This window comes from Lycorma delicatula, chromosome 2 (assembly GCF_047948215.1).
Source record: "Lycorma delicatula isolate Av1 chromosome 2, ASM4794821v1, whole genome shotgun sequence".
Lineage (NCBI taxonomy): Eukaryota > Metazoa > Arthropoda > Insecta > Hemiptera > Fulgoridae > Lycorma > Lycorma delicatula.
In genome coordinates, this window is record NC_134456.1 from 143143609 (window position 1) to 143169263 (window position 25655).

Below are 25655 nucleotides of genomic sequence, written 5' to 3' on the forward strand. Positions count from 1 at the left end.
TTGTACTAAAGATACTACCTTAGCCAGACAATGTGTACTCTCAAAAGTGAATTAAGCTGAAGGTAATCTCAAGTTTTTACTGTTTCAATATCTAAAGCAGATCAAGAAAAAGAAAGCAGTTTTTATGAGCTGCCCATAATTGATATTATCTCTTATCAGCTATATATCACGTGTGTACAAGAAGTATTTCCCAGTTTATCGGGGGAAAATTCAGTTCACTGATTTTTAAATTCACAGTTCATTTTCATTATTACATTTGTAATCCTGTGAAAAATTCAAGATGAGATTTCTCTACCTGCCAAAATTCAAATTAAATATATTTACAGGAAAAGTGTTAAAACTTGACTTTTATAAAATAAGTTTGGTAATTTCCATACTGTTTATAAAATAACAGATTTCCTCTCAAGTACTTCATGGAAACTGCAGTTAGGTTTGTACTAAAGCTTGTCTCAAATTATTGTCATGTAGGAATTTTCCATCAAGTGTGATTACATAACGGATTACATCAACGGTCAATCATTACATAATTAAAATTATACCATAATATTTATAATAAATGTAAGTGGTAAGAAACCCCTTTTTTAAGTCTGTGAGATATGAAAGTAATTTGCCCTTCAATTTATAGTTTGAATATTAATACAGATCTTTCATTTCAGTTTTTAACAATTTGGTCACTAAAATCCTCTAATTAGTTTCGTTCAATATTGATGATGCTTATTATTATGGTTTCTTTACATGACTATTAACATCAAATATTTTTTACAAGATTTAAATTTTGCAACAGTCACATTTAATATTAAAAAAATAAAATAAAAAAAACACCTCTTAGGAAATGTTTTAATAATTTATAATAAATTATGTATTCATAGTAGTAGCTTGATGTCACAAGTCACTCCTGCAAATTCCATAGTCATTACTAAGAATAAATGTCACACCATTTGTGTTAGGCAAAGTGTTTTATTTTTTTGGCTGAATATATACTCTGTTGCATATAAATATTAAAGTTTCACTTCCATTACACAATCCTAGAAAGTGAAAGCAATTTTACTTTACAGCAAAAGAAACTCTTTTATTGAAACTAGTGAATGTTATGTATTCAAATAAAGCACACATCACAGCTGTAAGTGTAAGACAGATAGCGGGATAGAAACTATTAACTAGAATACATTAAGAATAATACACTTGTCATTCGTCACTTGCCCGTTAGTAAGCCTTTATTATTCTTGAAATTGGTTATGCTATTTTGAGAATATGTATTTGTTTTAAAGGCTTGTAAAAAAACAAGGAAGTTTTATTATGTTTCAGCAAAGATATTCGTTAAACAAATATTTAAAAAAAAAAAAAATTGGTTTCCATTTAATTTTTTTTATTTTAAATTTATTAGCAAGTAAAAAAAGGAATTTAAATAAATTTTATAAAAAAACTTGTAAAAGCATTTATTTTTTACCAAAAGTTATAATTTTCATTGAATGTATAAAAAACCAAAGTGAGATAATCCAACTTTTATATAATTATGGGATTAAGTCATGTATTAAGACTATTTTTTTTTTTTTAGTAAATTAAAACTATCTATTTCTCAAAGTGACATGATTCCATTATATGCTTCATTTTCTACAATTATTTTTGCTTATTCACTATGGATCTTCATCAAGTAACGGCTTCATCCGTTGGATATTTGAAAAAAAGCTCCAATGAGTTTTTTTAGTCGTATGTAATTGTGCAGTCATAAATTATTACTAAGAATATTTAATTTGTCAACATATGTTTGAAGAACCTTACTCCTAGATATATGAGGCCTGGAACTCATAATAGGAGTGTATCAGACAGGAAAGCACAATTTACAGGCATTTGGAAATGTACAGTTGAAGATATAAAAACCGAGTATAGGAAGCAGTAGCTAGGAAGTAAACATTTATATTATTTACTTTGAAGTAACACATTCAGGATTGGTTTTTAGATTGCATCAGGTTGAGTTGCAATTATTAGATTTGTAAATTAATAAAAAATCCAAGAAATCATATACAAAAAATATTTGAAGCAAAAACGTAAACTTAGTGCAAAATGCTGATTTGGGTGTTGGTTTGGAAAAAATTCAACTCTGTATTTACCCTTATAGTTAATAGTATTTTTTGACAGATTTAAATTTAGTTTAATTCAATGAGTTTAATGAACATGAAATTTGACGTACAACCTTGTCAAACAAATATAAGGATTTATAAATTTTAGTAGTAGAGTGTGAACTTGTTCTGAATTTTGAAAATAAAGTTAATAAGGATATTTCATTTCAAGAGAGAAATTCTGTAAAACATTGTTTGGCAACAAAAATTTTAAATAGTGAAAATAATAATTAAAACTATAGAAACTTAGACAATGATATAGTTTTATACTTGCAGATAAAGGAAAAACTGTTATTGCTTTGGGAAACAAGTTAGTTTCAAACCAGAATTGGTAAAAAGTGCATGATTTTCAGAGAGATATTGGTTTTATGTCAACAGTAATGAATCCACAGTTACCCATACTCTTATTTAAAAAAGAAAATCATCCTATTAGACTAGTAGTTTCATATGTTATAATTCTTCTGCTGTTCAACGAATGAACTTAGAAGAATTGAGGTAGTTGAGGTATTAAATGATTCTTAATCAAAATTATTTTGAGTTTAAACAACATTTATACTTTGAAGGAGGGAGTATAATCCTTTCTTTAAATGTTTCAAATTTTGTATATATAACATGGATGATATTTTTGGTAGTTTATGGGTAGCTTGAGAGATTGAGTATTCTTAGATTTATTTTTTAATATTTTATGACCGCATAGGATCACTTTTATCACTCCATTATCAAAGTCTTTTTGAAAGGACTGTTGCTGAAACACTTGCCGTTGTAAGTGTTTTTGAAGGGCCTTGCTGTCTTCCCAGTACTTTTTCATACATTCTATTTTGTGTCCTTTCTAGTGTTCAAAATGTTCGTGTTGTGAGTTTCTTGAATGCTTGAAGAGAGTGTTTTTGTCCTTGATTTAAATAAATTTTATCTTGTCTGTGGTATCCTCTGGTGTAAGGCCAATTTCCTTCAGACCGTCTCTTATTTCTCTCTCCATCTGCATCCTGGTCTATGTTCGAGGCAAGATTATTACTGTATCAGCAATTTCAGAAGTCTGCAATCTTGATCCTCATGATGTGACAAAAGAATCCAGTCTCCTCTTTCTCATGGTATCAGTGATGGGTTCTAACTCTTTGTACGTGATTTTGTTGGGCACAATTCACCATTGCCCATCTTTCTGGTACTTTATACTGATGCAGGTTCTTCAATTCTTCTTTCGATTTTCTGGAGTAATTTTTTAATTACTCATTTTTTTAATTGTTCATTAAGGTGGAAGAATGGGCTTCCAGTTTTATAACTGTTGTAGTGTCTTATTTTTATGTTTATTGATAGACTTTTTTAATGTAGATGTACCAAGTTAATTTTTATGCCTTAGCTAGTTTGTTAGTTCTTATTTTGATTGAGGTTTTTTTTGTATAGAAACTTCATTTCCTGCTCTTGCACTATTCAGGTTTGTTATGTGATTGTGTTATTCAGGTTTCAGGTTTATGTGATTAAGCTAAGTTTACTTTTGTAAACAAGTGATTTTAATCGTGAATAGAAGGTTTAGAAATGATTTACTGTGAATTTTCTTCATTGTTGAATACCAATTATAATTTGAATTGATTAGTACCAATAAGGATCGTTTAAATATCCTTTTCCTAATTAAAATCAAAAGGAAAAAGGATCTTTTAAAGTATAATATAAAATGGTTTAATTTCAATTTTTATGTGTAATTTGTTATGAATGATTTGATGTGGAGCAACTGATGATTTTATTTTATTTATTAATTTTGGTCAATTTTTCAGAAACAGATATGTTGAATGTTGCTTTCAAATCTGATTATTTATTAAGAATAACAAAACTGAAACTGATAAACTTGCATTTACAAACTTTAATGAGGTTAACATATTTTGTTTATTTTCTTTAGTTTTAACTAAAAATCTCAAATATGATCCATGCTTAAGTAAGCACAACAATGAGTGATTGGTAAAAATTTTGCTGTCTACTTTTAAATGAATTTCTTTTACTCGGTGAACCATTTTTTTGTTTGCAAATTGTGTATTATATACAGGCAGACTAGTTTTAAATTTAATAAAACCTTTTTTTGTAATCACTGCCCAAATGTTTGTATTTACTTTCAGACTGATGGTAGCCCAGTGGCATTATTCAATTTTTTCATACAAGTTGTAAGAGAGCAGCTGCATGTGTGTCTTGCTTTCAGCCCAATTGGAGATGGATTTAGAATTCGAATTAGAAAATTTCCTGCTCTTGTCAATTGCTGCACTATTGATTGGTTTCAGGTTTGTTATGTGATTGAAGTTGTAAAATTAGGCACAAAAAAAGAACTAAGTTTACTCAGTAAAATTTCTCAGTTATCTTAACATCTTACTTTCTATGAAAATCTTAAAAAGTTTTGATGGAATATGTGTTGAGTTTTCAGGCAAACTGTGGCATTATTATTATTTTTAATGGTCTTATGTACCCATTAGTTGATATTCCTGTAGTATTATCTTAGTTTAAGTTTTCCTTTTCTCACATACATTTCTTTTAGGCAGAAAGGGGTCATTTGCATAACAATATAGAAACTAATCAAAGCTTGTTTTCCATTTAATGATGTAACTTGATTTATCAATTTACTCTATTTTTCATGAAAAATTATGAAGAAACGAATCGCTCTGTAAATTTTGGTATGTATATTTTATTTTATCTTTATATCTTATTTTATTATAGCTTTATAAGTTGAAGAGTCATGAAAAGATAAAATCACTGGTATGCAATATTTGATTTATTTTTTGTCCCAGAAGAGAAAATTGGTAAATCTAATATTATTTTTCATGCTGAATTCAAATATGATTTCAGAATTAGTCTTATTATGTAAGGAGTGTTAAAGACAACTATTTTAATTTTACAATATTACGTATTTAAAATACACTCTTAGTGTAATATAATCGTACCTAAAAAGTAGTAATGTTTGATTTTCTACAATATTTTTCATCATGAACAACTCTTTAGGGTCCAGTAGTCAGATAGTATGTTGAACCCCACTTGCCCTGGTACTGCTTTTCCATACCTGAAATGTCCTGATGAAACCGTTCACTGTTTTCATTGCTAACTGCTCCTAGAGTTGGTGGGAAGAAATCAAAGTGCAAGTCAAAGAAGTGAATCTTTAGTGATATGGTGCATCCCATGATTTTAAGATTTTTTAAAAGATCATTTACTATTTCTTTGTAATTTTCAAATTTATGGTTTCCTAAGAAGTTTCCAAAGATTCCTTCTTGACTGATATTTGAAAAATTATTTTAAGTAAGTGAATCCAATCACACTTAAATCCATGCTTTCACAAAGTTTATTTATAAGCCCCATCTTTATATGGGGCTATAATTTGAGGTAACTAAACGTTTTAGAATCTCCAAGTAGTTCATTAACATTATTTTCTTCTGGAGTTAATGCTGTTTGGTTTGGCCACTCTTTCTGTATGTAATGATTTTTTTGGTCTCTGTTGTCCCAGCATGGTGAAACCAATTTGAAGACCTAGCAACAGAGCAATTACTTGCAAGTCACCACAGATATTTCACTGAAATTCCTCATACTTTATTTTATCTAGCAGAAGTTTCATGTTCACACAAGTTATGGATCTTTCAGATCTGTAGCGTAAGCTAGTAGCTCTGATGGAAATTTATATCCAATATGCAGAAGCATGCTTTAAGACTTGCTTTAGACAAGTTAATAAACAAACGTGATTCCTTTGCTTTGTACTCATAACCAAATGATTCCATTACAGACAAAATATTATTGCAAAAGAATTACATCTTCAAATACAAAGAAATTCTTGAAGTCATTATGCCTATTTCTAAATCAGTACTTCTATTTCATGGTGGAGGCAGTTCCAACATTTTCATTGTGAGCGTAAAAGTTCCTGCCTCCTTTTTTGAGATCATCCAAGGACATTGAGAGGTTCCCTTGTGTTAATAAATGTGGTTCACCAGATGAACATGAAACTTCATTCATGATCACTATCTTCTTCCAAATCTTTGTGTTGTTGATTATTGGTAAGTATGATATTTTTTGGTGTTTAAGCACAGGCAGTTCTTCACTGTGAGCCACAGACCTCAAGGCAGATTGTAAATTAGGGTATAAAATAATGTGCTTTGATTTTGAACTAAAGTCTGGAATATTAGTCAGACAAGTAACAATTGGAGGCATGATCTTTTTGTTCTGCCAGATCATTGGAACAGCAAAGTTCATGTACCGAGAACCTTTGATTAGCAAGTAGCACAATAAATGTGAGGACCGCAATGTTTGGTCACTAACTTTGCAGCCAAAGTAAAGCTCATAGAATTTTTTGATGAGAGTAGTAAAACTACATTTCTGAAACTTAAATATTATCTCACCACAAATGTAACAAAAGCTGCCCATATGGTTTACACAATTTCTAGGCATTTTACAAAATTACACTACATACAAACTACAAAAAATATTCACTACACATCTTGAATTTGAAAGATAATATGTAAATTTAGAATACTTCGTATCTGAGAAACATTTGCAGTGAATTATATCAGCACTTAAACAAAATGTATACAGATGTCAACAGAGTAAACACTGAACACAGACTATGGCGTGAATCAGTAACTCATACATTATAATCAAAACAGATGTTTCTTGTAACATCACTTTTGACAAACAATGATCAGGTTTGTAAAAAAGCCATCTTCTGACTCATCTTAGAATTCCATCATCCAGCAGTTACGATTAATTGTATTGTTCTATGCCATTGCAGACCTTTCACAACAAAATCATTTTTAAATGTATAATCAATGCAATTTTTTTATTCATGTATGTATTATATATGGTAACTTATATGATTATTTACTACTACATATGTAATGTACTATTTGTTATTTAATATATATATTTTTTTTGTTTTTGGTTGTAAAGTGTTATTATTTGGTAATTAATAAGAATAATTTAAGTAACTCCATGTCATCTAGTAATAAAAAAAATATTTTTTGTACCAGTTGTTTCATTTTGGTATATCCCTACATCCCTTACAATTTATTTTACGTATTCCAAACGTTGCCTGCCTGCACAATTTTTAACTATAATTTTCCAAATGTGTCTTTTTTTATTAATTTGCCGCAAGACCTCTTGTTGCGCCAGATTGGTGCAAAGTGTGTGCCAGATTGGTCCCTTGCCTTGTGACCGCAGATCAGAAGTTGAGACATTCGGAGGTCTGCAGAGGCTTAACAGCAAGGTTTGCAAAAAAAGGTAATGCATCTTTGAGTTGGATTGTAATCTGCGATGAAATGTGTGGATCCACCACTCAAAACAAGCCAGTATGGAATGGTGGAGTAAAGGGGAGACATCCCCTTGAAAGCAGACTTGACTGTCAGCTGGCAAGGTTCTTTCAACTGTTTTTTTCTATTGGTAAGATATTTCTCATTGATTTTTTGCATGAGCGATGCACAATCAATGCTTCTTACTACTGTGAACTGTTGAACGTCGGATTAGGTTTTGATTTTATCCATTACAATGATTCTATCACTAAGCTTTTTTGAAATATTCTACTCTCTTCCCTATTTTCTTACCTACTCCTGCCCGCCCTTTATTTGACGCTGAGTTAATTATTCTAAAATCACCTGACCAAAAGTAGTTTTCCTCTTCCCATCGAACCTCACTAATTCCTACTACATCTACATTTAACCTATCCATTTCCCTCTTTAAATTATCTAACCCATGAACCTTTTTTAAACTTCTAACATTCCATGACTCAGAATGTTGTTTTTTAATTTTCTGGTGATCCCTTCCTTAGTAGTCCCCACCCAGAGATCCAAATGGGGAACTGGTTTACCTCTGGAATATTTTACCAAGGAAGGCATCTTTGTTATTTAAAAATGCAGAGAACTACATTTTATTAGAAAAAAAGAAACTACTGTAGTTTTCCATTGCTTTCAGCTGCGCAGAACTCAGAAGGTTGATGATGTTGATGTGGCCGTTGATAAGTCCTCCTGACCTACACCCTTAACAACTACTGAAAGAGCTACTGCCCTCTTTCAGGAATCATTCCTTAATCTGGGTCTCAACAGATACCACTTTGATATGGTTGCACATTCGGTCTAGCTCTACCCTGTATCACTGAGCTGTCAAGCCCCCTCACCATCTGCAAGGTCTCATGATTCATAAAGGAAAAAATAAAAATAAATTACTAATTTCAGTTAAAAGTGCTGAAGTCTAGAAGCTGCCTTTTGTAAACTGCTTGGTCCTGATACATGATTACCTTGCTAGCTGAAGGATTAATTAACTATTAAATATAATAGAAAGAGATTTTTCAAAATGTTTTTATACCTTGCTGCTACATAGTGGTTGATATCAAATTTTTGTTCATTTATCCAGTCCTTTATTATTCAAAATGTTGTTTTTTTCTATTTGTCCATTCACTTTTTTCTATCTATTTTCTATCTATTTAAATTGATTTCTATAGTAAAACTATTGACTAAGTGTAATCTTAAATAATTAATTTTTTCTTTGCTATGTTTCCAGACTAAATGACACCCAGCTTTCATTGTAAGTATTGCATTAAAAGCTTCCATCTTAGGTGAAAAATCATCATGGTGAAAGATCATTATCATTGTGCATCCTTAAAAAACCTGTCATGGTAACATCTAAGAAATTCTATATGACAAATGTCAACAGAAAGATTATACCCAAACCCTCAAAGACAATCTCCAATTTAATTTTAACTAGGAATCTAGAAGGAAAGTTACCCATTGTTGTATTTCTACTGGTTAAGACATGAATCTGTTAACAGTGTACCTGCCTCCTCTGTGCTAAATGGATTAAATCTTGACTGGAATGCATGCATTTATTATGTTAAATCAAAAATTAAACATTTTACAATTTTCTAAAGCCTCCATTTTAAAATTATTTATTAATTATTATTGAAATTATTTATAGGCAGATTATCAAAGTCAACATTTTTGGATGTAACTCCAAAAATGGTTTTTCTGCATAATAGAAATAAGAAGAAAATGTATACAAATAATAGTATAAAATAAGATTTATATTTGTTTAAAGAATTGTAACATTAATTATATAATTTTAACTTATGTTATGTGAGACGTATGTAAATATGGGGTGGTTGTGTGGGATATATGTAAAAATAAATAAATTGCAGTTATTGCTTAGAATTTGTTGGGACTAATTTCTTAAATTAAATACTGATTGCAGTCTTGGCCACCTGATGCTCTTCTTGCTGTTGCCACCAGGTTCCTGTCTGAGGTTGAACTGATTGATAAGGAACGCAATATTTGTATTGATATGTGTCAAAAATTTCATACAACAACTCAGATCCTATCAGAAGAATTTTATGCTAGGATACAGCGTCGTGTTTATATTACACCAACTTCATACTTAGAGCTAATTTCCACATTCAAAGAACTTCTTCAGAAAAAGAGGACGTAAGAAATTTGATTTTCCTTAATTTTATTTTTATAGTATTAGTATATTTTAACTAGGATGTAATTCCATGTCTTACATGGAATTCCAACTGTAAATGGTATATTCCATTTTAATTCAACAAATTTTCAAAAGTTTTATTACATCACTGTTTTTGATTTTGATGATATTTGGTATATGGTAACTACCCACCTTGTAGTGACAAAAAAATATTTTTTTTAAATTAAAAAAAAAATTTTCCAGAGTAATAGGATTACTTTCTAACTTGCCAACAGGTAAAAACAGCCATTTTTGTCACTTTTTCCATGAGCTGTAGCATTGTTATTTTACATCATACAGAGGTCAGAAAGGGCTTTATGACCTTAATATTAATGTATTCAAAATTCATTTTGTTACATAACCAAATTTTGGGCCCAAAATAAATAATGAATGAAGTGCTTAGGGTAATAGGTCTGTTTTTTATCTTTTAACTCTTAGGTACTAGTAGAACTTGGATTGGACTAGTAGAACTTGGAAAAAAAATTGGATTGTTACAGAGTGTCCTTCAGTAAACAAACTGACCACCAAATCATAAGATTTTGAAAATGTCTTATTTTTGGAGCCCAAAAACCACATTGGCATTTACACTAAAATAGTAGATCTAAATTGACTAACAGTAGATCTTCAGTATTGCACGATATTTTGGAATTTACTGAACAGCAAATAACATTATCTTTAAGAAGTCTTTGTAGTGAAACAAAAAATATCTGTACTTTTCATAAAACTGAATATTTAGATAAATATTTTCATAGTAATTGTTAAAGTTGCCCTGACCCATTTAGTTGTTAACACTAAACCGGTTAAGAAATCTCTTTGAGAAATATCTTGGACACTTTCAACTAGCAATCCAAAATTAAAATTAATTTCAGGCAGAGCACTGTACAGAATGCTTAAACAAAATGGAAAAACTATAATTAAAAGTTTATTACCAAGCAGCTGGAGAATAAAAAAATTCAAAATGAGTTTAGTATTAGTCAGTATTTAGTCCATCAGTCCAAAGAGTTAGTTAAAACAAGTGGAATTTTGCCACAAATTGGAAAAAAGAAACCCATTCACATAATTGATAAAAATGCTATTAAATGTGTCCAAGATTTTTACCAGAAAGATGAGCACAGCCAAATGATGCCAGGAAAGAAGGATTGTGTCTGTAAGACAAGCTAACTGGAAGAAAATTAATATTCAAAAAAGGCTGTTATGTAACTTTAAAGAACTGTACACAGGTTTCAAAGAAAAACATAATTTAAAAATTTGTTTTTCAAAATTTGCTTATTTAAGTCATAAATTTTGTATTCTAGCTGGTAGGTCAGGAACTTGCTCTTTTGGTGTGTGTGTCGCCCACCAAAATGTAAAACTCATGTTATCTGCTCTAAAAATGAAATTTGATTTGAAAAATGAAAAATTCTACTTTCAACTGTGGTATGTGATATAGAAAAATTAAAGATGTATGCTGTCACAGTGTGAAAAATGTCTAGGCACTAATGAAGTGCTCAGATTACTTCAAGAGAGCTGGGATGATTTTGATTCTGTAATTATCTTCAAACAGGTGGGTTCTGTTGACTGTTGTGAACTAACCACTCAAATTCTTCCATTTTGAGAGTACTTAGATAAACAACTGAAAATTTAAATAATCTAAGGTATTTTGTTGCAAAGGAACAATCTAATTTTTTCAACAATAAAAAGGAAAACTTGGAGTGTGAAGGTATTGTAATGGGAGACTTCGCCCCAAATTTTCCTTTTGTGATACAGGATGAAGTCCGCTCTAAATTTTCCTTTTGTGATACACAATGAAGTTCAATCACATCACTAGTCAAAAACTTATACCACAGTACATACTTTTCTCATATATTTTAAAAGAAAGAAAATAACAAAGCCAAAAAAGCTACTGTGTGATTAATGAGAGTACTTGAAGCACAATACTACATCCTCCTTCTGCTTCCAAAGCAAGTTAAAATAAATTATAAAAACATTTGCTACAAGTTAAAACAATTTTTTTTCTGATGGTTCCACAGCCCAGTATTAAAACAAAAAAAATTTCATAAATTTGTGTTACCATCAAGAAGATTATGAAATTGCAGGTGAATAGCGTTTTTTATCTCACACCATGGAAAAGGACCATGTGATAGTATTGTTAGAACTGTAAAAAGGAGTGTCACTAAAGCAAGCCTTCAAAGGACAGTCAACAATCAAATTGCTACACACCTTGTAAAATGTACAGTTATTGCAAAGATAATATTAAAAATATAACATTTATTTTCTGGTCTAATAAAGATGTTCAAGAGACTGAAAAATACCTCAGTTCTCATTATCAGGTAATCACAACAGACCAATAAACAAGAACCTTTTTGTCAGTTAATAAAATAGTCAATTACAAAATGATAAACAATTCAAATACATTGAATTGTTCAATTCACTTTTACCTTATATTACTCCTGCTAGTTATGATTAAAAAGTTATGTTAAGTTTGATCAAAAAGTGTAAGATTTATTCATAACTAGCAGGAGTAAAATAAGGTAAAAGTGAATTGAACAATTCAATGTATTTGAATTGTTTATCATTTTGTAATTGACTATTTTATTATCAGTTTATTCATTCTAATGAGTTTAGTTATAATTTTTATAATCTGAAAAATACATAACATTAGTATTTTTGGATATGTTGTTTACGGTTAGAAGGAACAGCGTTTTTAGCAGTTTTATAAATACTACTTACTAGTTTCTAAGAGTTAGGTAAAAAACAGGTCTGTTCCCTTGAGCCCTTCATTATTTATTTCGGGTGCAAAATTTGAAAAAACAATGTAAACGTAACTTCAGCGAACATTAAAAGATTTGCTTATGTGAAAAAATGAATTTTGAGTTCACTAAAATGATTTTCCATTTTTACTCTTTAGAAAAAGCCATTTTTTTGACCCTCTGTATGATGTAAAATAAGAATGCCTATAACTCATGAAAAAGTGAGGAAAATGGCTGTTTTAACCTAGTGGTGAGTTAGAAAGTCTATTACTCAAGAAAAACATTTTTCAAAATATAAATGATTTGTTGATCATTGGTTGAATTAAAATGGAATACTCCAAATGAGAAAACTGTGAGGTCTTTATTTCAGTTATAAATTATAACTTTTTACATAAATTATTCTTTATCTTCTGTTAAGAAGTTTTGGATATTCTAAGCCAAATTAATTTAGATTTCATTTACACTAATTGAAAAAAAAAATTGTTTGGTGTGTCTGCATTGTTATTTCATAATATAAACTTCATTTCATTTCATTAATGAAAGGAAAGAATAAATCATGTTTTGATTGATTGCTAATAACCATAGCAAACAACAGTGAATTAATATACTCAAACCATAGAAACGGTTTTGAAATTTATCATTACAAAAGATGTATTTAATGAATTAATAAAGAACAAAAATTTTTTTAGACTATTGCTTTTTTTTAAATTTAATAAATTATTGTTTAAAAAATTTTTTAACAAAAAAATAAATATAGATATGGCTTTGAGTGTCATTTGTATGTTTTGTGAGGTAGCCCTGAGATAGGCTGATGGGTCCGGAAGCTGGTCTCTGGCTAGGCTGAAGTTAGGGAGTTGTGAATCATCCGTTGGAATCTGACTGAGCTTCTCCTGAGCGGTAGTTGGGTCTTCCTCACTAAAGCATGGCAATGGTAGCTCTCAGAGCCCCACAGTATTGGGTCTGCTTCAATTGTCTTCAGCTGGCGTGGCCAAGGTGGTTCTCTCCAAGCTATTTCACGCTGGGTTGCTGATAGGCCTGCCATCTAGGGCACTTAAAGCCGGACAAGCTGAGAGCAAGGGAAGGTAGTGTCTGCCCCCAGTGGCTCCCTCAGCAGGCTGGCCAAGAAACTTCTTTCTTCCATCTTCTCTAGGTGGTGGTGGTGGTTTGTAAGGTCTTTTATAGGCATGTGAGAGTGGTGGGGCCACACCATTACTGTGGTGTGGGGTGTTCTGCAACAGCTGGCTTGGTGGGGAGAGGTGCTTGTGCAGGCATGTAGGTATACAACAACTCCTGTTTAGGAAAGCGCATATGAATTCTGATTTGATGGATTTTGCTGCAGTTCAGTTGTCAGGGCGTGTGGTATGTAGGTGTGCATGTTTGAGCCTGGAGACTTGTTCCATTAGCTGGATGATTTCCAGTTGCCTTACCCTTTTAGCCTTTCTGGTTGATTTCATAAACTTGCCCTGTATGTTGAAGGCCTGTATACAGACCTTACCATGGAGCCTCAAATCCTACATATATTATGTCATTCTTATTTAGAACGTTAAACTTATTTAACATTTAAATAACTTATTTAACTTTAAATATTTCAGGGAAGTTTTGAATGGGAAGAAGCGATATGAAGTAGGTCTAGATAAGCTGAACACAGCTTCTTCTGAAGTTGCTATTATGCAAGAGGATCTGAAACGATTACAACCTGCTCTTCAAGTAGCTGCTGAAAATGTGAAGGAAATATTAGCAAAAGTCGAAGAAGAATCAAAAGATGTTGCTAAGGTTTGTAGTATAGTTCTAATTTTGATACTACTCCTCTACCATAAAGGAATATCTATTACACAGTAATAGATATAATGTGTCTAATTGATTGTTTATTTGTATTGAACATGTTTCATTTCATGTCTGTTTGTGGTGAAACAAAGAGTATGTGAACTTTATATGACGTACATGGTCAGATGGAGGATTCTATATATGCTCCTTAAAAATTAAACAGTTTTATGGTTTATATCTACTGCAATTAATCTGATTTGTAACTTTAGACTAACAGGAATGTTAGTAAAAATGAAATATACTAGCAATGTGGCATGAAGTTTTTGAAATACAGATACAGCCACAAATTTTGTATAGTAGTAAATTACCTTTTCATCTTAATTATCAAAGAATTAATATACTTGATGAACAAAGTACTATAAACTCTCTTTGATGTGATTCATAGTCGGATATGTAGAAGTTCATAAAATTCATAACAAAGAACAATATGTAAATATTTTTAAGTGAGAATAATAATCTGATTTAAATGTGAATGTATTTGTAATTATAATTGTGACATAAATGTGGCTTAGTTTGATGACTAAGAGAACAATTTCACTTATCATTTCCCTGGCACATGTGACAGAGGATGCATGTTATTAGTAGATGAAATTATAATAGAAAGGTAATAAGTATTTTTTAAATTTAAGAAAAAGTTACATATAATCAGGTCCAGTTCTGACCACAAGTCTTCTACCTGATTATATATACTACTTTTCTTATATTAATTTGGGTTTTTTCTTCCTTAGTGGGTAGATTAAAGTAAAATACTTTTTTTTGTTCTTGAATGCTGAAGCTACGTTTTAGTTTATGTCTCTTTAAGTTATCCTTTTGTGTCAGTCTTTTGACATTAATAATGTATAAAAATTGATATCTGTTACCTTTAGTTCTGTCAACTCTTAGTCAAGGTTCAATTGTAATGTTAATTTTAATATTACCATTTTTAATCCATTAGGTAGAAGAAGTTGTTAAAATTGATGAAGCACTTGCAAATGAACAAGCACAAGCTGCTCAAGCAATTAAAGATGATTGTGATGCAAATTTAGCTGAAGCTTTACCAATTTTGGAAGCTGCTGAACGAGCCTTAAATACTTTAACTCTCAGTGATATTGCTATGGTTAAAGCTATGAAAAATCCTCCTCGAGGTGTGAAATTGGTTATGGAAGCTATTTGTACGTTAAAGGTAATGTTTCTCTGAGGTACCTAGTTTCTAGTGTTTTGTTATTCTTAAATAAGTACTTAACTATTTATCTTGACTCCTAGTAAATTCAGTATGTGTTTACTTTTATATATATTTATAACATAGACTATATTAAATTCAATTGTTTGCCTGTATTTACTGCTATAGTCCAGCCCTAGAAAGTATAAACATAATTTACAGGAATTTGCATTTTTTTAACTTCACAAAAATTTTCAAAGCAGTTGAATTTTTGCAGGGAAATAGCATTTCATTTATACATGAAGAAAAAGTTTGCATAATATCTAAAAGTACATTTGCCAAATATGTCATTCAAATAAAATAAAGTGTATGTAAAGTGAGAAAAAGGAGAAAAATTTGCCAAGACTTTCCATAAAGAATGGAAAGCAGAAATCTAAAAATATAGATTTTTAAAAATTAAGAGTATTTTTCGCTTTGAATCTTTTGTATAGATTTATCACAAAGGTTCTCCTGGGACTTTAATAACCTAAAAACTATATATTCAGTATTTTTTGGGAAATCTGAGGTGAAAATCAATAAATCTAGGATAGAAACCCTGTTTTTTTATGTCTGACATACAATAACTTTATTAAATGGGTAATAAACAAATAAAACTTTTAAGCAAAACTTTTAATTCAGTTATAAAAATTCAAATTTTATTTAGAAACAGTACACTAGATCAAAATGCATTACATGTATCAGTTTATAAATGTTCAAAAAATGAGCCCACTTTTTTCAACACATTTCTTGGCATGCTTCTGTACTGCTTTTGTTTTTTAGTTCTTCAGAGGTGTCCTTAAGTTGCTCAGTCGCATTCGTAATAGACAATTAATTCCTAAAGAGAATGTATTTTTATTTTTTATGCAATTTCATCCATCCCCAACACACAAAAATCTAATTGTGATGAGGCAATTTTCATGGTCAGGAAAATGGACCTCAATAAGCAGCTGTGGCAACTCTTCTTGAAGATGAAGAAAGTGCATGTAGACCTAAGCATTGAAACAGCCAGGTAATATGAATGATACAAACAGTTGTTTGTGAAGAAGGCTGTACTGCACATTGATGCTAAATTGATGTTAAATCCTCATTTCATGAGGATTTACTTCTGCCCATGTATGGACATTGCATGTGTTCTTGACATCATCTTAAGTGAAATTTGCCTCTTCTGTAAACAAAACATACTTTGTATTTGTATACTTTGTCAATTTGTATTCTGCAAATATGAGTTTTAGAACTCAAAGCGAAGTGGGCAGTCTCCTGGATGTAGATATGGAACTGGGTGATTATGATAAGGATAAAACTTGTTCTGTTTAAGTGTTCTCCGTACCATTGAATGCAAAACTCCAATCCACTTAGAAAGATATTGTGTACAGATTTATAATAATTTCATCAATAACAGCATCATGTTAGACAGATATATGAAGGTAAATGAGTACTAGGTACTCAACGAGTTGTTACTTGAAGATTGCAAAACGTTGTGCTAGGTGTTTTGGGATCTGAAATCCTGCTATTCAGAAAACATTTGTCATATTCTACTATTGCATACCCAAAATGAATATCCTAGCAATGTGTATTGCTCTGCTGTAAATAAGTACGACATTAGTTCAGTGGCAAACTGATTATGTTCAAACTAAAACTCACAGAAAACCTTTGCTAATGATTACACAGGTAATGTACTGTTTCTAAATACAATTCAATAATGTACTGTTTCTAAATAAACTACACATCTTAAACAATTTGGTTCTGAGTTAAATTCTCTGTTTCAAAGCTTTGTGTTTATTACCACTAACAAAGCTATTGTACATCAAACATATAAAACAGGGTGTGTTTTACCCCAATTTATTTGTTTTCATCCCAGATTTCTTAAAAACTGCTGCTGATACATTTCTTGATCATAAGAAATCAGTATTTATGCTCCTTTTTTTCAGTGTGACATCATTTCACTAGGGTAGCTGAAGTGAAATTCACTAGCCATAACTCGCAAACAAAGCATTTCAGGACATGTTTATGTATACTTTCTCTTATCATTTTCACAAATAAAATAGGTTATGAAAATCTGAGAGAACTTTGTGATACACTGCTTGTATATTTTTATTGCATGTAATAAATTAAAATAAATAAATATGCTAAGTATATTAACAAAGTTGTACTTTGTGTAGCAATTTGCAACAAAAAATAAACGACTTCATTTTTTGGACAGCATTTTTTTTTTTTTTTTGGTTTGATTTAAACTAATTATAATGAAAGAAAATTCTCGTTACCATACAGTTCCTGTGTGCTCAGTTATTTAATAACAATTACAGTTTTTTAAATTATTTTTAAGAGGATTCTAGAATTGTCTAAAAAGAAATATCTTTAGTCATTTCAGCAGTTGAGTTTATTAATGTTTCACTATCATAGTGGTTGGATTCTGACAGTATCATATCTGTAGCATTGAGCTTGTCTTTTTATAACACATAGATATGTATTTTGTGTGTTTGTGAATATACAATTTCTCAAATTTTAGGAGTTTCATTTAATTTTCTTTTGAGTATCTAATTAATTAACATTTAGAGAAATTTAGTTGGAATTGTAAACAGCTTTCACGGGCTACACAAACATTTTTTTAATGATTATTAAAGCAAGAATTTGGTTCCCCATATTTTTTCTAGAGTGGATGTGCATGGTATGGAGTTTATTATTTTTAATCTCAATACGGCATACAAATTTGCTATTGATAATGAAAAGTAACCTTGATGTGATTTTGTACAGTAGTATTTTATCATTTTAACAAAATAGTACCCTCAGTTTATGAGAAACATATTCAGAGAACAGATTTAGAGGAAGTTTTTGTATATTTAGAGTACTATGGTAGTTTCAACCTAATTTCTTTACAAGAATTAATTCAAAATTTTCATCTCTAATTTTATTTTGAAACTTATCAGGTAATTTTTTCCATTTTTAGAAAAAAACACTTTCCCATTCTATTCATCAGTATATTAGCAAAAGAATCCATTCATATAGTTTAACTTCATTAAAAAAAATATATATATATATTTTAATCTATAGTATAAAATAATTATAACCTTAATAAAATTATAATACTTTCTGTAGTTTGGCTGATTACATCATTCTGCAGTTATTTGTTTATTTTTTATTCTTCATATCCTTTACTGTTAATTCATTACATTACTTTTTATTCATTACATTCTGCTTGTTTAATTTGTCTAAACAATTAAATACGCAATCTCATAGTTCCTCCAAAATGTTTTGTTCAAGAAGATTAAACAAATTGCTATGAATTTGTTCTAGAAAATAAACCAGATAACTATAATAGATATTAAAAGATATCTCATTAATAGAAATTGCATTTCTGAATTTTCATTTTCAATTAAACAAAATAACATTATAAGTAAAGTAGATGTAAATTATTAAGATTATTACTTCTATAAGTAATTGGAGAATACTTTTATAAAAGTAGTTTAGAGAGTAGTATTTTTTTATAATATATAATTGTGTTGCTGTTTTAATCAGAAGAATATAATCTTTGTTCACTGAAATCAGTAGAATTTAAATGTTACGTAATACACAACTCTTTTATAATAACTATTGCAGTTTTTTATAAAATTATTTTAGGATATAAAACCAGATCGTATTCCTGACCCACAAGGAAGCGGCAAAATGATTGAAGATTACTGGGGACCTTCAAAAAGGATTCTAGGAGATATGGGGTTTTTAAACAGCCTTAAATTTTTTGATAAGGATAATATTCCTCCTCGTACTATGAAGATTTTACAAGATAAATATCTTAGCAATGAAGATTTTGATCCCGATAAAATTAAAGCTGCTTCTAATGCAGCTGAAGGTAAAATCAGAATATTTTATTATTGTAATTTTTATAGCAAATATTTTATCAGCTGATTATTTCTTAACATATCTACAGTATGATCAGAAAGTTGTGCATTGGAATTTGAAATTTCTTAATTATTTCTTTGTATCTTTATTTCTTTATTTTATAGGAACAGATATTACAATATCTGAAATAGTTTATAAAATATGTTGAAAATGACCTCCTCAAACAGTTATGCTTAGATTTTAGGTAATTTTATTCTATCTGTTTGGTCCTTTTCTTTTTTTTTAAGTATTAATGAAGTTGGAGTAAAAAAATAACGATGACTATCAACTGTATTTTTAAAAAAGATTGGATCCACAATGCGCAGTCTACACACAACCGACCTAGTTTCCAATTTTTGCTTCTTGTAAAGGTTGTTCAGGTAATTCATGAGGGTTAGTTGTCAGCTACAGTCATATATATTGTGACTTAATATACCCTCTCAGTTGAAACCACGCTTCATTAGTAAAAATGAAATGTCAAGGATATTTACAGCTTTTTGGTCAATAAAATGTTTAAATCATTGACAATAATTAGTCTTTTGGCATGATCTGAAGGTTTCAGTTCTTGAACACATATTACTTTGTAGGGGAAAAGTTAGTTCTTTCTTACAGATTTGTGTGGTAGCAAGTCCCTGATATCTTGTTCTTGTGCTAACTTACACATTGACTTTAATGGCCTTTTGGCCGCAGTATTTGAAATATCAAGCAGCTTGTTTTAGTTTAGGTGGTCTTCCATTTCAATCAGTCTCTTCAACAGAGCCTGTTGCACACAAGATTTTGCAGTAAGAGTTCAAACTACATTGCAGTAAGGAACAGAAGTATTTGGAAACTTTTCAGAAAACTTGGCTTCACATGCACACAGATGCACGCGCGTGCATACACAAACACAAAATAGACATATGGAATAATGCAGAAATCAAAATTTGATAATAAATCTCTTGTTACATTAAATTTTAAACCAATTTAATAAAAATGTTTTTATACCTGTGATTTGTACCTATTTTTTCGTTAGCTTCACATATTTATCACATTTCCTTATAAAAATGTTCAGGGTCAATCCATTAAAGTGACCCAAGGCCACCCTTGGGTTATAACAGGTGCTTGAAATCATTTCCACTTGTCAGGAAAATTCATGTTGCAACATACTCATTTAGCGTTGCAGTCAAAAGATTTTATCCTGTGTTTGGAAGTCTTTATTAAATAAATAAGTTTTGCTTAATATTATATTGCATATTTTAAAATCAGTTAACATGGAAGAACAATGTTCCTTAGGAATTTATGTGAATATTGAACAATCGTATGTGCTACTTGTAGCATCTTGGATGTATCAACTCCATCAAAATTGAAAAAATTAAGCATGGATCAAAGGTTACCAGCATTAAAATTTAAATAAATAATAATAATATTTAAATTAAATAAATTAAAAATAAACCAAAATAATAATGAATTCTTGAAAAAAGATGTCTACTCATTGAAATATCAATTTTGGTAAGTTTTACAAGCATTTTTGAATCAAAATTATATTCGATTACTGGTATTTGTTAAGTTATTATTAAATTACGACCTATCATTAATAATACTCATTGAAATATCAGTTTTGGTAAGTTTTACAAGCAGTTTTGAATCAAAATTGTATTAGGTTACTGGTGTTTATTAAGTTATTAAATTACGACCTATCATTAATAATTAAAAGAAAAACTATTTTAAAAATATTGAAAACTTCAACTTCAACAGCGTAGGAGCATAATATAAAAAGTGTAAAGTGCAAAGAAAAGAAACTCCCTTGGGGCACTTATTTAGTGTGTTAAAATTGTATCGCTTGTAATAGGTTTTTCATGTTGAACTTTATTGGTAATTTTTTCATAGAAAGAAGTGAGGTAGGTACATAAATCACTAAGACACCTATCTTTTACCTTGAGAAAATATGATTAAATTGGTTTTTGTTTCATCCTTCCAGGACCAGTTTAGTTATGTTTTCTGTTAACCCTTATAATCACAAAAATAGATGTGCACAACATAATAAAAATGGCCACCACAGGTAAACTGCTTAAATAAAAAATTAAAAAAAAAATAGTTTTAAGGTCTTGAAACATGGAAATAAGTGGGTAAGCAGTTTCAATTATTTTTTTTAATTTGTCAAGCAACCAACTTATGTTTTTTTGGGAGACTTCAAATGGATTGACCTTCAACTGCTTTCTGTAATACATCAGAGAATATCAGGAGTGAAAACTAAAAAAAATTTTGAGTTGTACAAAATCCTGTTTTTGAAAATTGAAGGTATGAATATAAAATAATCAAAACTCAAATGTGTGTTAGTAAAAACGATTTTTGATAAAAAAACAGCTGTTTTTTAAAGAAGGAAAATTTCATGCAATTTATATAAATTGCTTTTATTCTCTTTTTTAGTAGTATTGATTAATCTTTTAATTGCCTTGGAAAGTTTTACAATTTATATAATTTTAATTGGAAACTTTAATAAAATCTTGTGAAAATTTATATCAGTAGAACCCCTTTAATCTGACTTTTAGTTAAAGATGTATTGTTCTATTGTAGTTATCAGGGTGTGTGTGTGTGTGTGTGTGTGTGTGTGTGTGTGTGTGTGTGTGTGTAATATATATATATAGGTCTAGGGTTTCCCAGACTAGGATTATTATTTTTAATAAGAATCCTGCAAGGATCTTGCAAGAAACAAGAAGTGGTAGTTGGGGTACAGAAATGAGAAATTTAATTTCTTTTTATTGACAAAAAAATAATATTGAGTGATATAAATATTCAGAATTATATTATCATAATATTCATGATTATAATTCATTTATTAAAATTTAACAGATGTGTAAATGGTTAACCTTATGAAGAATTATATTTTCTAGTCAAAGAATAATTAGTAGTTTGTAAATACAATAGTAACCACTGAACTTGACTAGCATTTTCTTGCCAATTTTCTTCAGATCAAATTTCTCAATTCTCTCTGTATTATATTTTAACATAAACTGTCTTTTACACTGATTTAGGCTTATGCAAATGGATAATTGCTGTTTCTAAATACGATACTGTAGCAAAGGTTGTAGCTCCAAAAAAGTTAGCATTGGCCCAAGCTGAAGAAGAATATGGAACTGCAATGGGAAAGTTAGAAGTAAAACGTGCTCAATTAAGTGAGGTCCAGGCAAAGCTTGCAAAATTAGAAGATGTTCTTTCACAGAATAAAGCTCGTTTTCAGGTAATGTAATCAAAAGATTTCAATACGATTTTTACAATACGATTTTTAAGTAAATCAATTTTAAAGCAACATAAATAAATTTTAACTAAGGTGTTTTTACTTATTTCTTAGGTGGTTTTACTTATTTTTGCACTGAGTTAGTAGTTTTATTGGTAATTTTACTTATTTTTGCACTGAGTTAGTAGTTTAATTGCATTTTTTCTCAAAAACTGGTAACGTAGCAATCTTGATAGAATAGTAGTAATTCCTTGAAAATCAGTATTGTTTTCAAACAGTCACTAAAATAACAATATAAATATTATGCTGCTGATGACCATAGCTTTCCGGTTAAATCATTAAAATTACTAAAGCAGCTGTGAAGGAGATATTTTTACATAAATGTTCATTATTTATTGATATAATTAACTTTTACAGGCTCTTCAAGATGATGTTGATTTATGCACTAAAAAGCTTGAACGAGCCGAGGAACTTATTAGTGGATTAGGAGGAGAAAGAGAACGTTGGAGTGCTACTGCTAAGACTCTTGGAGAATCTTACTATACACTTACAGGTATATATTTAGTCCATAAGTAATCTTTTTGAGGATCGGTTTAAAAAACTTATCTGTATTTAGAGGTAATGAAAATTTTATTTTTCTAAGTTTAATGGATTGTAATGTGAAATTCTGTTCCTGATGTATGAAGAGTGGAATTTCAAATAGCAGACTACCTCTTGATTGTTGATGATCTTTGTCCATAAGATTTTTATTCCCATATATGCTTAATTGTTGAATCTGCTGTGATACTGAGAAGTAGCAGCATTTCATTACAAGTTGCTAATTATCTAAATAGTTAAGTAGCCTTGTTCATCCTAAAGTCTGAATACATAATGTCAAGCACAAAGTATGATGAGCTGTTTAAATGAGTGCAGTGTTTACTGGCATTATGATTCTCAGAAAAATATGAGGATTTTTCTGAGTATTATCTGTTTTTTTATGAAGTAAGTATTTTAAAAAAGAAGATTGGTTGAGCTAGTGAATTACACTAAAGAAAAAAGAAATTGATTTATAAGTCTTCAACCAGAAACGTTGGTACCACATTAACCGAAAAACCCGTCTGTAAGGCAGTTGCTGACATTTTGTTCCCCTTTGGTTGATTTCTTGATGTTTTTCCCCAATAAACTAGCTTTTTAAGTTTTTTTAAGAAAAAATAAAAACAAAGTTTAAATTTTATTTTATTAATGAAGATGCAAAGCACTAAGTAAGCAAAATAATAATTAACCCTAACACAAGAACAATGATATTGTTTTCAAGTATGTTAAAATTAATTGTTTTTATGAATAACTTAATAAAATAATATAAAAAAATTAGAATTAGGAAATTATGAAACCAAAAAATTAATCTTTATGAAAATTTTGGTACATTACAGAAAATAGCGTTAATTTTAGGCTGTTGAAACGTTTATTTATACATTTGTTGCACAGTTTTTTTGAACACTCAAGACAATTAGGAACTTCACATAAAACACACTTATAAGCAGTGATTCCCTTTTTCGAGTATGGACGGTACCAACAGGTATTCCTTTTATCAAAGTTGTCAGATCTTGTATTTTTTAGTTTGTTTTACAACTTCTGTTTGCCACAGTGAATCAGAAATTATATTTTTCAGATCACCCAACAAATTTTGATTGAGTAGAGTTGTCTTTCCATGTGTTTTTTGGTCAAACTTCTGATTAATGTTTTCATAAAAGCAAATTGCTTTATTTTTGGTGTTTTTGAATAAGAAACATACTGCTGTTTATGCAGCTCAGCAATATAATGTGATAGAATATGGCTAATGGCCACCTTCTCATGTTGTGATTTGATACATTTGACACTTTAGGTCAAGTGTATCTATGCCTGACTTAGTTGGATTACAATATGAATTTATTTTGACTTACCGGTCTGGTCATCAAAGTATTTTGAGATGTGCATTGATGACAGTAAAATTACAGCTTCTGACTTTTTTGGTTCAAAATAAAGCAGAGTGAGACTGTCATTTGAAAATCCATAGATGCTAAAAAAACTACTGTTTTTTTCTCTCAAAGAAATTCTGGTGGAATTTTTGAACAAACATATGATAAATTTTCTTCAATTTGTTTGCCAGTTTATTAGACATAAACCAGTTATCGCAAGTATTGGTTCGATAATTGGTTTTGCAAGACTGATAAGTCTTTTTTTTACCAACATTATAAAGTAGCAAGATATATATATATATATATATATATATATATATATATATAATGTAAGCATTGAGAAGATAAAAACTGCGGGTTGCAGGTGTTTGTGAGGCAACGTACTTTTATGCCATATTTCAGTGGCTTTTTGAGCACATATACACAGAAGCGGCAACGTCCTCTAAAGGGATGAGGCTGCTTGACAATTTGAAATAAATTTGTGAAATTGCTGCTGCGGGATCTTCTTTTACTCGTTCTATACAAGTGGACGATTCATCAAATCTTGCATCTTTTGACAGATACTATAGCTCGAAATATAGGGTGGCCAGTGAAAAAAGTGAATACAATGATTCTCTTCCTGATTTAAATATAAAGAAGATAAATAGGAAGGCCGTAAGTGCTTCTATTTCTATAATGTCAGTTTCTTTATAATTTGGATTTTTTGAATTTTGTAATTTTTCATGCATCTTTTTATTAGTGTTATTGACTAACTCATCTCTTACCTCTTCATGTGTAGGATTATTTCCTAAATGAATCGCTCAACCTTTGGCCCTGGAAATCTTTATTTTTATGTTGTTTTGGGGAGTTTTTCCTTTTTTTTAGGTCCAACGGAATTCCACATACAACACTTCTTTTTTCCAAGTTATTTTTTATTTCTTAATTTGGAAAATTGTCTTTAGCTCCTTCACTGACAACATTTATCTGTGCATAATCATTCATCTGATTATCACCTTTGGTTTTGTCACTTGAGTAATATTCATTTTCAGAGAATCCGCAGACCTCTTCTGACATATAAGATTCATCTTAAGATATTTATTCATCACTAAAATCTTACTCACTATCAACAGTTTAACTCATAAAGTGTTCTGTTCTTTCAGACACAGGATATTTATTGCAGCAAGCCATATGTACGCAAAAAATTAAAACTATATATAAGTTAAAGTTACATACCTGTCATTGAATTGGGAAATACAAATACACACACAATATGAAACAACTGCCTGAGAGTTTGGCAAAAAGAATGCACCTCAACAGAAACAATAAACTGGTAAACAGCTAAGTCGACGACTA

The 25655-nt window shown here is 29.9% G+C and overlaps 1 protein-coding gene across 1 annotated transcript in view; it reads left to right on the plus strand.

Annotated features, from left to right (window-relative positions):
* LOC142319287 (dynein axonemal heavy chain 7-like) overlaps nt 1–25655 on the plus strand; it is a 187489-nt gene that overhangs the window by 102786 nt on the left and 59048 nt on the right. Inside the window, exons 37-43 of the mRNA XM_075356394.1 lie at nt 4220–4378; nt 9306–9535; nt 13894–14074; nt 15060–15287; nt 18918–19146; nt 22187–22392; nt 22807–22942. Of these exons, the coding sequence (XP_075212509.1) occupies nt 4220–4378; nt 9306–9535; nt 13894–14074; nt 15060–15287; nt 18918–19146; nt 22187–22392; nt 22807–22942 (1369 nt within the window). The remainder of the gene's footprint in view (nt 1–4219; nt 4379–9305; nt 9536–13893; nt 14075–15059; nt 15288–18917; nt 19147–22186; nt 22393–22806; nt 22943–25655) is intronic.